Source organism: Doryrhamphus excisus, linkage group LG6 (genome assembly GCF_037039965.1).
Source record: "Doryrhamphus excisus strain RoL-2023G ecotype Guam linkage group LG6, RoL_Dexc_Guam_v1.1, whole genome shotgun sequence".
Classification (NCBI taxonomy): domain Eukaryota; kingdom Metazoa; phylum Chordata; class Actinopteri; order Syngnathiformes; family Syngnathidae; genus Doryrhamphus; species Doryrhamphus excisus.
Genome location: NC_136362.1, coordinates 1,467,481 through 1,482,182, shown reverse-complemented (window position 1 = coordinate 1,482,182; position 14,702 = coordinate 1,467,481). Strand labels below are relative to the sequence as shown.

Sequence of the window (14,702 nt, the reverse complement as noted above, 5' to 3'; positions counted from 1 at the left end):
CTTTTACACTCCTATTATCCAATATCTTAACATGATTAGAGCCCTCTAGACATGAAATAACACCCCTATAGTCACCTTTACACTCATATTACCCAATATAGTAGACATAATAAGACATATAACTTGTTTATGACCTTCTAAGTAGACTTTAACATGATTAGAGCCCTCTAGACATGAAATAACACCCCTATAGTCACCTTTACACTCCTATTACCCAATATTTTAACATGATTAGAGCCTTCTAGACATGAAATAACACCCCTATAGCCACCATTACACTAATAGACCTAATAAGAGATACTGTACTATAGCTTCACATATGCTAACATTGGCTGAGGTCCTTGTTTACGTTCTACTTCCTGTTCTGTAAAGTACTTTTTATGGTGGATACTGCCTCATCAGTGTAACATTAGTGACCCCTAGTGACCACCTAGTGATCTTATAGTCACAGTAGCTTCATGTCCACAAACCAAAATACGAAAACTGGGCTTCAATATGCTGATAATAGAGTTGATAATAAGAATAAAAAATATATATATTATGAAGTATTCGGCCATGAGTACCATGATAGTACACGCCGTGTTCATCATCATTTGGAGATGATTTTTCCTCGACAAATGCTTTCATTTTTACGCCGTCTTCCCAGCGGAGCTTAAAGTAAATCCTCCGCCTGTTCGAGGCGGCGTGAGATTTTCTTATCTTCCTGGTGGATGAACGCCATTGACCTTTGAACCCAGCTGCCTCAGGCAAGAAAAGTAATGGTAATGGTAATGGTAATGGTTTTATTTCATTTGAACATGCATCAGATTACAATTGAATGCATCCCATAATCAGTTCCCAGTTCCACATGTCCAAAAGGAGTAGGAAGAAGCAAAGCTTATTAAATCCTACCCCTCCATCTGGTACTTTTACAATCAGTAACTGTTACATTTGTTCACTTCCTGCTTTCATAATATAGTTTAAGGTTTTTTTGTTTTGGTTTTGGTTTTCCTTAATTTAATTTTTGTCACGTACTGAAGTACGAAGTACGTTTTTGTTTTTATTTTATTTTATTTTATTTTATTTTGGTTTATTTTGGTTTATTTTATTTTGGTTTAGTTTATTTTGGTTTAGTTTAGTTTAGTTTGATTTAGTATAGTTTAGTTTTTTTTATTTTAGTTTTATTTTATTTTGTTTTATTTTATTTTATTTTATTTTATTTTATTTTATTTCGTTTTTATTTCGTTTTATTTTATTTTAGTTTTTATTTAATTTAATTTTATTTTAGTTTTTATTTAATTTAATTTAATTTTAGTTTTTATTTAATTTTATTTAATTTTAGTTTAGTTTTTGGTTTAGTTTTTATTTAATCTTCTTTTATTTAATTTTATTAAATTTTAGTTTAGTTTTTAGTTTCGTTTAGTTTTTATTTGATTTGATTTTGGTTTAGTTTAGTTTTCATTTAATTTTCTTTTATTTAATTTTACTTAATTTTATTTAATTTTAGTTTAGTTTTTAGTTCAGTTTAGTTTTTAATTTTATTTTATTTAATGTTATTTAATTTTGGTTTAGTTTAGTTTAGTTTAGTTTTTGTTAAATTTTATTTAATTTTATTTCATTTCATTTAATTTTATAAAATTTTAGTTTAGTTTTTGGTTTAGTTTTTATTTAATTTTCTTTTATTTAATTTTATAAAATTTTAGTTTAGTTTTTAGTTTAGTTTAGTTTTTATTTGATTTGAATTGATTTTAATTTGGTTTACTTTAGTTTTTATTTAATTTTATTTAATTTTAGTTTAGTTTTTAGTTTAGTTAAATTTTTATTTAATTTTCTTTTATTTAATTTTACTTAATTTTACTTAATTTTATTTAATTTTAGTTTAGTTTTCAGTTCAGTTTAGTTTTAAATTTTATTTTATTTAATGTTATTTAATTTTGGTTTAGTTTAGTTTTTGTTCAATTTTATTTAATTTTATTTAATTTTAGTTTAATTTTTGGTTTAGTTTTTATTTAATTTTCTTTTATTTAATTTTATTAAATTTTAGTTTAGTTTTTAGTTTAGTTTAGTTTTTTTTGATTTGAATTGATTTTATTTTGGTTTAGTTTAGTTTTTATTTAATTTTATTTAATTTTAGTTTAGTTTTTAGTTTAGTTACATTTTTATTTAATTTTCTTTTATTTAATTTTACTTAATTTTATTTAATTTTAGTTTAGTTTTTAGTTTAGTTTAGTTTTTAATTTTATTAAATGTTATTTAATTTTGGTTTAGTTTAGTGTTTGTTTAATTTTATTTAATTTTATTTAAGTTTAGTTTAGTTTTCATTTAATTTAATTTAATTTGATTTAATTTTATTTTAGTTTAGTTTAGTTTGAACTATATCAGCAAGTTGAAGTATTAGTGATTTTAGAAATAAGGAGTTAGTATGTTCTCTGTAGGCGGCATTATGAATTATCCTTACTGGCCTTTTTTGCAGTACATTTATCGAGTGAAGATTGCTTTTATAGTTATTAGCCCATATTTCCACACAATAAGTAAGATATGGTAGAACCAGAGAGCAATAAATCTCTGCTATATTGTGTTTTTACTGCCGTGATGCGTTCAGGGACAGCTCAGGACTCAGAGCGCCGTTGTGTCTCTCTGGTTTCCGTCAGGAGGCGTGTGCATCGCTCAGTCCCTGAAGATCCCTCGCGAGCCCAAACCCGGCGAGTTCGACAAGATCGTGCTGCGTCTGCTGGAGACGCCCAACGCCCGAACCATCATCACGTTCGCCAACGAGGACGATATCCGGTACGCCAACGGTTGATCTCGGAGACGTTGCGTTGGTGTCTTATCTGTCACTCCGGAGCAGGCGTATCCTGGATGCCGCCAAGCGCAATAACCTGACGGGTCACTTCCTGTGGGTGGGGTCTGACAGCTGGGGCGCCAAGATCTCCCCGGTGGTGCAGCAGGAACGGGTGGCCGAGGGCGCCGTTACCATCCTCCCCAAGAGGGCGTCGGTGGATGGTGAGTGGAACGGGCGACGGGCGGACGGCGACTTTCTAAAAACGTTGTTGCTTTCGATGCGTGCAGCTTTTGACCGCTACTTCAAGAGCCGCTCGCTGTCCAACAACCGCAGGAACGTCTGGTTTGCCGAATTCTGGGAAGAGAACTTCGGCTGCAAGCTGGGGATGCACGGCAGGAAGCCCGGCGGCGCCAGGAAGTGCACGGGTAGACGGAAATCCTTCGCTAAATTCACCGCATCACGTCATCCGTAACACGAAACCGCGTAATTCAGAATAGCTTCACTCGAAACATCGTAACATTCAACACCGTAACACGTAGACCGTCATAACACGCAACGTTGTAACCCGAAATGTCGTAACGTGAAATGCCACAACACAAAACGTTGTAACCTGACGTGTTGTAACACAAGACGCTGTGACAGGAAACAGCGTAACACGAAAAGTGTTACACAAATGTCATTACAGGAAACGTAACATCAAACAAAAGATGATGTAACATGAAAAGTAACGCTAAATCACAGGAATTGTCAAAAAGTGGAACGTCGTAACACAAAACCGCATAATACAGAATGGCTTGACAGGAAACGTAACATGAAACATCGTAACACGGGACGACCTTGTACAGGACATTCTTACTCTTAAATGCTGTAATGTGACACCAAGTAACACGAAACATCGTAACAGGAAACGTAACATGAAACATCGTAACACGTAACACCTTGTACAGACCGTCATAACACGCTACAGGACATTCTTACTCGAAATGTCGTAACACGAAATGTTGTAATGTGACACCAAGTAACACGAAACATCGTAACAGGAAACGTAACATGAAACATCGTAACACGGCACGACCTTGTACAGACCGTCATAATACGCTACAATACATTCTTACTCGAAATGTCGTAACACGAAATGTTGTAATGTGACACCAAGTAACACAAAACATCGTAACAGGAAACGTAACATGAAACATCGTAACACGTAACACCTTGTACTGATCGTCATAACACGCTACAGGACATTCTTACTCGAAATGTCGTAACACGAAATGTTGTAATGTGACACCAAGTAACACGAAACATCGTAACAGGAAACGTAACATGAAACATCGTAACACGGCACGACCTTGTACAGACCGTCATAATACGCTACAATACATTCTTACTCGAAATGTCGTAACACGAAATGCTGTAATGTGACACCAAGTAACACGAAACATCGTAACAGGAAACGTAACATGAAACATCGTAACACGTAACACCTTGTACAGACCGTCATAACACGCTACAGGACATTCTTACTCGAAATGTCGTAACATGAAATGTTGTAATGTGACACCAAGTAACACGAAACATCGTAACAGGAAACGTAACATGAAACATCGTAACACGGCACGACCTTGTACAGACCGTCATAATACGCTACAATACATTCTTACTCGAAATGTCGTAACACGAAATGCTGTAATGTGACACCAAGTAACACGAAACATTGTAACAGGAAAACGTAACATGAAACATCGTAACACGTAACACCTTGTACTGATCGTCATAACACGCTACAGGACATTCTTACTCGAAATGTCGTAACACGAAATGTTGTAATGTGACACCAAGTAACACGAAACATCGTAACAGGAAACGTAACATGAAACATCGTAACACGTAACACCTTGTACTGATCGTCATAACACGCTACAGGACATTCTTACTTGAAATGTCGTAACACGAAATGCTGTAATGTGACACCAAGTAACACGAAACATCGTAACAGGAAACGTAACATGAAACATCGTAACACGGCACGACCTTGTACAGACCGTCATAACACGTTACCGGGCATTCTTACTTGAAATGTCGTAACACGAAATGTTGTAATGTGACACCAAGTAACACAAAAATCGTAACAGGAAATGTAACATGAAACATCGTAACACGGGATGACTTTGTACAGATCGTCATAACACGCTACAGGACATTCTTACTCGAAATGTCGTAACACGAAATGCTGTAATGTGACACCAAGTAACACGAAACATCGTAACAGGAACCGTAACATGAAACATCGTAACATGTAACACCTTGTACTGATCGTCATAACACGCTACAGGACATTCTTACTCGAAATGTCGTAACACGAAATGCTGTAATGTGACACCAAGTAACACGAAACATCGTAACAGGAAACGTAACATGAAACATCGTAACACGGCACGACCTTGTACAGACCGTCATAATACGCTACAATACATTCTTACTCGAAATGTCGTAACACGAAATGCTGTAATGTGACACCAAGTAACACGAAACATCGTAACAGGAAACGTAACATGAAACATCGTAACACGGGATGACTTTGTACAGATCGTCATAACACGCTACAGTACATTCTCACTCAAAATGTCGTAACACGAAATGTTGTAATGTGACACCAAGTAACACGAAACATCGTAACAGGAAAACGTAACATGGAACATCGTAACACGGGACGACCTTGTACAGACCGTCATAACACGCTACAGTACATTCTGACTCGAAATGTCGTAACACGAAATGTTGTAATGTGACACCAAGTAACACGAAACATCGTAACAGGAAACGTAACATGAAACAACGTAACACGGGATGACCTTGTACAGACCGTCATAACACGCTACAGGACATTCTTACTCGAAATGTCGTTACACTAAATGTTGTAGTGTGAAACCAAGTAACACGAAACATAACAGGAAACGTAACATGTAACATAAGACAAAGTGTTGTAACACTCTACAGGAAACAGTGTAACGTGAAGCGTTGTAGCGTGAAACGCCGTAACATGGAACATGTAACAACTCAATGCGGCAAAACGTGGAATGTCGTTACAGGAAACGTAACATCAAACAAAAGATGACACAAAATGACATGTAACACGGAAAGTAACGCTATGACGCAAATTGTCATACGGTGTAACGTCCTAACACGAAACAAAACAGCACAATACAGAAAGGCTTAACACGAAAAACGTAACATGAAACATCATAACGCGCTACACTACATTCTTACTCGTAATGTCGTAACATGAAACCACGTAACACGAAACATCCGAACAGGAAGCGTAACATGGAGCATAACACAAAATGTTGTGACATGAAGCGGCATAATAATGTAACGCTATAAGTAACACAAATTGTCGTAACGCAAAACATTGTGTAACACACAAAAAAATGCAACGCAGCGTTACACGGAACGGTTACACATGATACGGACCGCCGTAACACATTTCCTTGAAATGCGGTAACATGAAATGTCACAACCCGGAATGTTGTCATGTGAGAACACGTAACGCGTAACATCATAACAGGAAATGTAACATGAAACGGAACACAAACCGTCGTAATGTATGGTTAGGGTTAGTATGGTTTCACGCCAAAAACTAACGCAAAACGTCACGACACCATTTTTTCGTAACGTGACGCGTCGTAACACAAAACAGCGTCATGCGAAATATTGTAACAAAAAAAACGTCGGAACATGAAACGGCACAACACAAAATGTCATAGCATGTCGTCACAACAAGAATTGTCGTGGTTACACAAAAACGGCGTCATGGGGAAATGTTAACAGGAAACGTTGTGGCGTGAAATGTTGTAACACAAAAGGTCGTACGATGAAATGTAATGTCGTAACGCAACCTCGGAATCCAAAGTGTCGTAACATATAAAAACGTGGTAACAAGAAATGTCTGCAGGACTGGAGAAGGTGGGCCGTGAGTCCACGTACGAGCAGGAAGGCAAGGTGCAGTTTGTGATGGACGCCGTGTACGCCATGGCCCACGCCCTGCACCGCATGCACCGCCAGCTCTGTGGCGGAATCCCGGGCCTGTGCCCCCGCATGGCCAACGTCGATGGAAAGGAGCTTCTCTCCTTCATCCGCCATGTCAACTTCAACGGTAAGAGCGGTAATGAGTATTATACTATTACTATTATTACTATTATTATGAGTATATGAGTATATGAATACAGTCAATGGTTGCATAGCCGACTGTGATAAGTCCATTTTTGACAAGTAGGATTCCTATTTTGGTCATTACAGCTTAGAAAAGCTAATTAACACTTTCTAAATACACTTTGGAACATGATTAGAGCACTCTAGACATGAAATAACACCCCTATAGTCACCTTTAAACTCCTATTACCCAATATAGTCGACATAATAAGAGAAAATATGACATAGAACACTATTTAATAACCTTCTAAATATGATTTACAACTTGATTAGAGCCCTCTACAGATGAAATAACACCTCTATAGTCACATTTACACTCATATTACCCAATATAGTAGACATAATAAGAGAAAATATAAGACATACAACACTTGACCTTCTGAATACAGATTTTAACATGATTAGAGCCCTCTGGACATGAAATAACACCCCTATAGTCACCTTTACACTCCTATTACCCAATATAGTAGACATAATAAGGGCTAATGTAAGACATAGTACAACACATGACCTTCTAAATACAGATTTTAACATAATTAGAGCCCTCTAGACATGAAATAACACCCCTATAGTCACCTTTACACTCCTTTTTCCCAATATAGTAGACATCATAAGAGCAAATAAGACGGAAAACTTGTTTATTACCTTCTAAATAGACTTTGGAACATGATTAGAGCCCTGTAGATGCGAAATAACACCCCTATAGTCACCTTTACACTCCTATTACCCAATATAATAGACATAATAAGGGAAAATATGAAATGTAAGACATAAAACACTATTTAATAACCTTCTAAATATGATTTATAACACGATTAGAGCCCTCTACAGATGAAATAACACCCCTATAGTCACCTTTACACTCCTATTACCCAATATAGTAGACATAATAAGGGATAACATAAGACATAATACAACATATTCTCTTCTAAATACGGATTTTAACATGATTAGAGCCCTCTGAACATGAAATAACACCCCTATAGTCACCTTTACACTCCAATATAGTAGACATAATAAGAAAAATGTAAGACATACAACACTTGTTTACGAGCTTCTAAATATGCTTTTTAACATTAGAGACCTCTAGCAATGATATAACACCCCTATAGTCATTTTACACTCCTATTACCCAATATAGTAGACATAATAAGAGAAAATAAGACATAGAACACTATTTAATAACCTTCTAAATACCATTTATAACATGATTAGAGCCCTTTACAAATGAAATAACACCCCTATAGTCACCTTTACATTCCAATATAGTAGACATAATAAGAAAAAAGCAAGACATACAACACTTGTTTACGAGCTTCTAAATATGCTTTTTAACATTAGAGACCTCTAGACATAAAATAACACCCCTATAATCACCTTTACTCTCCTATTACCCAATATAGTAGGCATAATAAGAGAAAATAAGACATATAAGACATAGAACACTATTTAATAACCTTCTAAACATGATTTATAACATGAGTAGAGCCCTCTACAGATGAAATAACACCCCTATAGTCACCTTTACACTCCTATTACCCAATATAGTAGACATAATAAGGGATAACGTAAGACATAGTACAACATATGACCTTCTAAATACGGATTTTAACATGATTAGAGCCCTCTGGACATGAAATAACACCCCTATAGTCACCTTTACACTCCAATATAGTAGACATAATAAGAAAAAAGCAGGTAGAGAATTGCAGCCAATGCGACGCTAAATCCCAATACTATGACATATTTCCTCTTATGTCTACTCTATTATATAAAAATAATACATATAGGGGTGTTATTTCATGTCTAGAGGTCTCTAATGTTAAAAAGCATATTTAGAAGCTTGTAAACAAGTGTTGTATGTCTTACATTTTTCTTATTATGTCTACTATATTGGAGTGTAAAGGTGACTATAGGGGTGTTATTTCATCTGTAGAGGGCTCTAATCATGTTAAAATCCGTATTTAGAAGGTCATATGTTGTACTATGTCTTATGTTATTCCTTATTATGTCTACTATATTGGGTAATAGGAGTGTAAAGGTAACTATAGGGGTGCTATTTCATCTGTAGAGGGCTCTAATCGTGTTATAAATGGTATTTAGAAGGTTATTAAATAGTGTTCTATGTCTTATATGTCTTATTTTCTCTTATTATGTCTACTATATTGGGTAATAGGAGTGTAAAAATGACTATAGGGGTGTTATATCATGTCTAGAGGTCTCTAATGTTAAAAAGCATATTTAGAAGCTCGTAAACAAGTGTTGTATGTCTTGCTTTTTTCTTATTATGTCTACTATATTGGAGTGTAAAGGTGACTATAGGGGTGTTATTTCATCTGTAGAGGGCTCTAATCGTGTTATAAATCATATTTAGAATGTTATTAAATAGTGTTCGATGTCTTATATGTCTTATTATTCTTTATTATGTCTATTATTTGTGTAATAGGAGTGTAAAGGTGACTATAGGGCTGTTATATCATGTCTAGAGGTCTCTAATGTTAAAAAGCATATTTAGAAGCTCGTAAACAAGTGTTGTATGTCTTGCTTTTTTCTTATTATGTCTACTATATTGGAGTGTAAAGGTGACTATAGGGGTGTTATTTCATCTGTAGAGGGCTCTAATCGTGTTATAAATCATATTTAGAAGGTTATTAAATAGTGTTCGATGTCTTATATGTCTTACTATCCTTTATTATGTCTATTATTTGTGTAATAGGAGTGTAAAGGTGACTATAGGGCTGTTATATCATGTCTAGAGGTCTCTAATGTTAAAAAGCATATTTAGAAGCTCGTAAACAAGTGTAGGAGGCAGTGTTTTTCACAGAACCCCCAACCATAACTCCAGTTGACTAGCTGTATAGTTTCCTTGTGTAGATGTCATAGACATTTGTGGTCACTTTTGAAGGAGTCGTTCATGAGATTACCATTTACTGGAAAACGCTGAACTGTCCTTTTTTTCACACGTGCGCCACATCTGCGCCGCGTCCCTGCGTCTGACGGATGTCCGGCCGAGCGTGCACGCACACATCGATGCACGTCACGCCGCATCGGAGGCTTCCCCGCGCGTTCATCAAACGTTGACACAAATCAAAACGGATGGCTTGGCGCTCTTCCAGGCCGATCGGGAACCCGGGCCCGGCGGGCTCATCGCTAACTCATCCGTGCTCGCGCCCCGTGTGCTTATTTGTGGAGCGGCGTGGGGAATTTGACAGGGTAGCTTTTGCGCTAATGTTAGCACGTTAGCGGGCGAGTCGGCGACATAATCGTTTTGGACAGCGGATGCTTACTAAGAGGCCAATAAAAGTGTGCGATGTTAGCGACATCGTGGGAAATGTAAGAATATTTCGTTTTTCGGCATCTTCTTGACAGGAAGCGCCGGGACCCCGGTCACCTTCAACGAGAACGGCGACGCCCCCGGCCGATACGACATCTTCCAGTATCAGCTCAACAACCGCTCCGCCGAGTACAAGGTCATCGGGCACTGGACCAATCAGCTGCATTTAAACGTAAGCGCAGACTGCCACTTCCTGTCAAAAGTTTGGAGACGCTTTTCCATACAATAACATGGGAAAGCGTCTTTAAACTTTTGACTGATTGTGTACATTATTTCCTCAAGGCTTTAGTAGCGGTCAAAAGTTTTGAGACACTTTCTCATGTAATAACATAAGAAAGTGTCCCAGAACTTTTGGCTGTTTTTGTACATGATTTCCTTAGGACTTTTGTAACGGTCAAAGGTTTTGGGACACTGTCCCGTGTAATAACATAGGAAAGTGTCTCCAAACTTTTGACTGATTTTGTACATGATTTCCTCAAGGCTTTTGTAGCGGTCAAAGGTTTTGGGACACTTTCCCATGCAATAACATTAGAAAGTGTCCCAGAACTTTTGAATGGTTGTGTACGTGATTTCCTCAGGGCTTTTGCATCGGTCAAAGGTTTTGGGACACTTTCCTATGCAATAACATAAGGAAGTGTCCCCAAACTTTTGAATGGTTTTGTACATGATTTCCTCAGGGCTTTTGTAGCGGTCAAAGGTTTTGGGACGCTTTCCCATATAACAATATTAAAAAGTGTCCTCAAACTTTTGACTGATTGTGTACATGATTTCCTGAGGATTTTTGCATCGGTCAAAGGTTTTGGGACACTTTCCCATGCAATAACATTAGAAAGTGTCCCAGAACTTTTGAATGGTTGTGTATGTGATTTCCTCAGGGCTTTTGCATCGGTCAAAGGTTTTGGGACACTTTCTTATGCAATAACATAAGGAAGTGTCCCCAAACTTTTGAATGGTTTTGTACAGGATTTTCTCAGGGCTTTTGTAGCGGTCAAAGGTTTTGGGACGCTTTCCCATATAACAATATTAGAAAGTGTCCTCAAACTTTTGACTGACTGTGTACATGATTTCCTGAGGATTTTTGCATCGGTCAAAGGTTTTGGGACACTTTCCTATGCAATTACATTAGAAAGTGTCCCAGAACTTTTGAATGGTTGTGTACGTGATTTCCTCAGGGCTTTTGCATCGGTCAAAGGTTTTGGGACACTTTCCCATGCAATAACATAAGGAAGTGTCCCCAAACTTTTGAATGGTTGTGTCTGTGATTTCCTCAGGCCTTTTGTAGCGGTCAAAGGTTTTGGGACGCTTTCCCATACAATAATATTAAAAAGTGTCCCAGAACTTTTGAATGGTTGTGTACGTGATTTCCTCAGGGCTTTTGCATCGGTCAAAGGTTTTGGGACACTTTCCCATGCAATAACATTAGAAAGTGTCCCCAAACTTTTGAATGGTTGTGTCTGTGATTTCCTCAGGCCTTTTGTAGCGGTCAAAGGTTTTGGGACGCTTTCCCATACAATAATATTAAAAAGTGTCCCAGAACTTTTGAATGGTTGTGTACGTGATTTCCTCAGGGCTTTTGCATCGGTCAAAGGTTTTGGGACACTTTCCTATGTAATAACATAAGAAAGTGTCCCCAAACTTTTGACTGGTAGTGTAAATATCTGTTCCAGGGTCAAACTGTGTCTTAACAACACTAGAACTGTACCAAGTGTGGCGGTTGGGATGACCTTTATGGACCCTTGTGGTTGCTAAACCTCCCCCCCCGCCCCCCGCAGATGGAGGCGCTACAGTGGCGCGAGGGCACCGCCCCACTGCCGGCCTCCGTGTGCAGCCTCCCGTGTCGGGCGGGCGAGAGGAAGAAGGTGGTGAAGGGCGTGCCGTGCTGCTGGCACTGCGAGCGCTGCGAGGGCTACCACTTCCTGTCCGGCGAGTTCTCCTGCGAGCTGTGTCCCTACGAGAGGAGACCGGACCGGAACCGCACCGGGTGCCAACCCATCCCCATCATCAAGCTGGAGTGGCACTCGCCCTGGGCGCTGGTTCCCGTCTTCATCTCGGTGACGGGCATCCTCGCCACCATCTTTGTCATGGTCACGTTTGTGCGCTTCAACGACACGCCCATTGTGCGGGCGTCGGGCCGCGAGATGAGCTACGTACTTCTGACGGGCATCTTCCTGTGTTACATCATCACGTTCCCGATGATCGCCACACCCGACGTGGCGGTCTGCTCCTTCCGCCGCGTCTTCCTGGGTCTGGGCATGTGCTTCAGCTACGCGGCGCTGCTCACCAAGACCAACCGCATCCACCGCATCTTCGAGCAAGGCAAGAAGGCCGTGACGGCGCCGCGCTTCATCTCGCCCGCCTCCCAGCTCGCCATCACGTTCTCGCTCATCTCGGTTCAACTGCTCGGCGTCCTCGTGTGGTTCGCCGCCGACCCGCCGCACACTTTCGTGGACTACAGCGAGCAACGCTCCCAAGACCCCGAAAGAGCTCGCGGCGTCCTCAAGTGCGACATTTCGGATTTGTCGCTCATCTGCTCGCTGGGGTACAGCCTCCTGCTGATGGTCACGTGCACCGTGTACGCCATCAAGACGCGCGCCGTGCCCGAGACCTTCAACGAGGCCAAGCCCATCGGGTTCACCATGTACACCACCTGCATCATCTGGCTCGCCTTCATCCCCATCTTCTTCGGAACGTCGCAGTCGGCGGAGCGGGTGAGTCGTCCATGTTGGAATTCCGTTTGTTTACCTTGTACCAATAAAATGGAATGTTTTTAAAAAGGAATTACATTTTTTTGTTTTTTATAAAAAAAAATATTTTTAGGTATTTTATTTTTATTATTATTATTTTTATTTATTTATTTAAATTTATGAAAATATAATAAATCTATAAAGGTACAATTTTAAATAAATAAAAAAAATTCACATAAATGTGTTGCTAGTTAAATAAATAACAAAACAAATTATATGAATATTATATCAATTATATTATTTATAATATAAATATTCATATTATAATATTAAATAATATTAACTCTTTTATTAACAAAATACATTTATTTAAATGTAAAAAAAATTACTAAAACACGTTTCCTATGTCTTATTGTCTCTTATTATGTCTACTATATTAGGTATCGGGAGTGTAAAGGTGACTATAGGGGTGTTATTTCATGTCTAGAGGGCTCTAATACTGTTAAAAAGTATATTTAGAAGGTGGTAAGCAGGTTTTCTATGTCTTGATTTGTCTTATTATGTCTACTATATTGGGTAATAGGAGTGTAAATGTTGATATAGGGGTGCTATGTCTTGTCTACAAGGCTCTAATGATGTTAATAATCATATTTAGGTGGTAAAAAGGTTTTTTCTGTCTTATTATGTCTACTATATTGGGTAATATGAGCGTAAATGTTGATATAGGGGTGCTATGTCATGCCTAGAAGGCTCTAATGATGTTAAAAATCATATTTAGATGATAAACAGGTTTTTTTCCGTCTTATTATGTCTACTATATTGGGTAATAGGAGTGTAAAGGTTACTATAGGGGTGTTATTTCATGTCAAGAGAGCTCTAATCATGTTCAAAAGTGTGTTTAGAAGGTGGTAAACAAGTTTCCTATGTCTTATTTTCTCTTATTATGTCTACTATATTAGGTAATAGGAGTGTAAAGGTGACTATAGGGGTGTTATACCATGTCTAGAGGGCTCTAATCATGTTAAAAGGTGTATTTAGAAGGTGGTAAACAGGTTTTCTATGTCTTGATTTGTTTTATTATATCTACTATATTGGGTAATATGAGTGTAAGTGTTGATATAGGGGTGCTATGTCTTGTCTACAAGGCTCTAATGATGTTAATAATCATATTTAGGTGCTAAACAGGTTTTTTCTGTCTTATTATGTCTACTATATTGGGCAATGGGAGTGTAAAGGTGACTATAGGGGTGTTATTTCATGTCAAGAGAGCTCTAATCATGTTGAAAAGTGTGTTTAGAAGGTGTTAAACAAGTTTCCTATGTCTTATTTTCTCTTATTATGTCTACTATATTGGGTAATAGGAGAGTAAATGTTGATATAGGGGTGCTATGTCTTGTCTACAAGGCTCTAATGATGTTAATAATCATATTTAGGTGCTAAACAGGTTTTTTCTGTCTTATTATGTCTACTATATTGGGCAATGGGAGTGTAAAGGTGACTATAGGGGTGTTATTTCATGTCAAGAGAGCTCTAATCATGTTGAAAAGTGTGTTTAGAAGGTGGTAAACAAGTTTCCTATGTCTTATTTTCTCTTATTATGTCTACTATATTGGGTAATAGGAGCGTAAATGTTGATATAGGGGTGCTATGTCATGTCTAGAAGGCTCTAATGATGTTAAAAATCATATTAAGGTGGTAAACAGGTTTTTTCTGT

The 14,702-nt window shown here is 37.9% G+C and overlaps 1 protein-coding gene across 2 annotated transcripts in view; it reads left to right on the top strand.

The window, feature by feature from the left end:
* The window catches only part of grm8b (glutamate receptor, metabotropic 8b), a 42,053-nt gene that overhangs the window by 26,237 nt on the left and 1,114 nt on the right, over window positions 1–14,702 (top strand). For both annotated transcript variants that reach the window (XM_058087673.2, XM_058087674.2), the window contains 6 exons: window positions 2,631–2,766; window positions 2,828–2,982; window positions 3,049–3,186; window positions 6,714–6,914; window positions 10,340–10,476; window positions 12,077–13,012. In XM_058087673.2, the coding sequence (XP_057943656.2) occupies window positions 2,631–2,766; window positions 2,828–2,982; window positions 3,049–3,186; window positions 6,714–6,914; window positions 10,340–10,476; window positions 12,077–13,012 (1,703 nt within the window). The remainder of the gene's footprint in view (window positions 1–2,630; window positions 2,767–2,827; window positions 2,983–3,048; window positions 3,187–6,713; window positions 6,915–10,339; window positions 10,477–12,076; window positions 13,013–14,702) is intronic.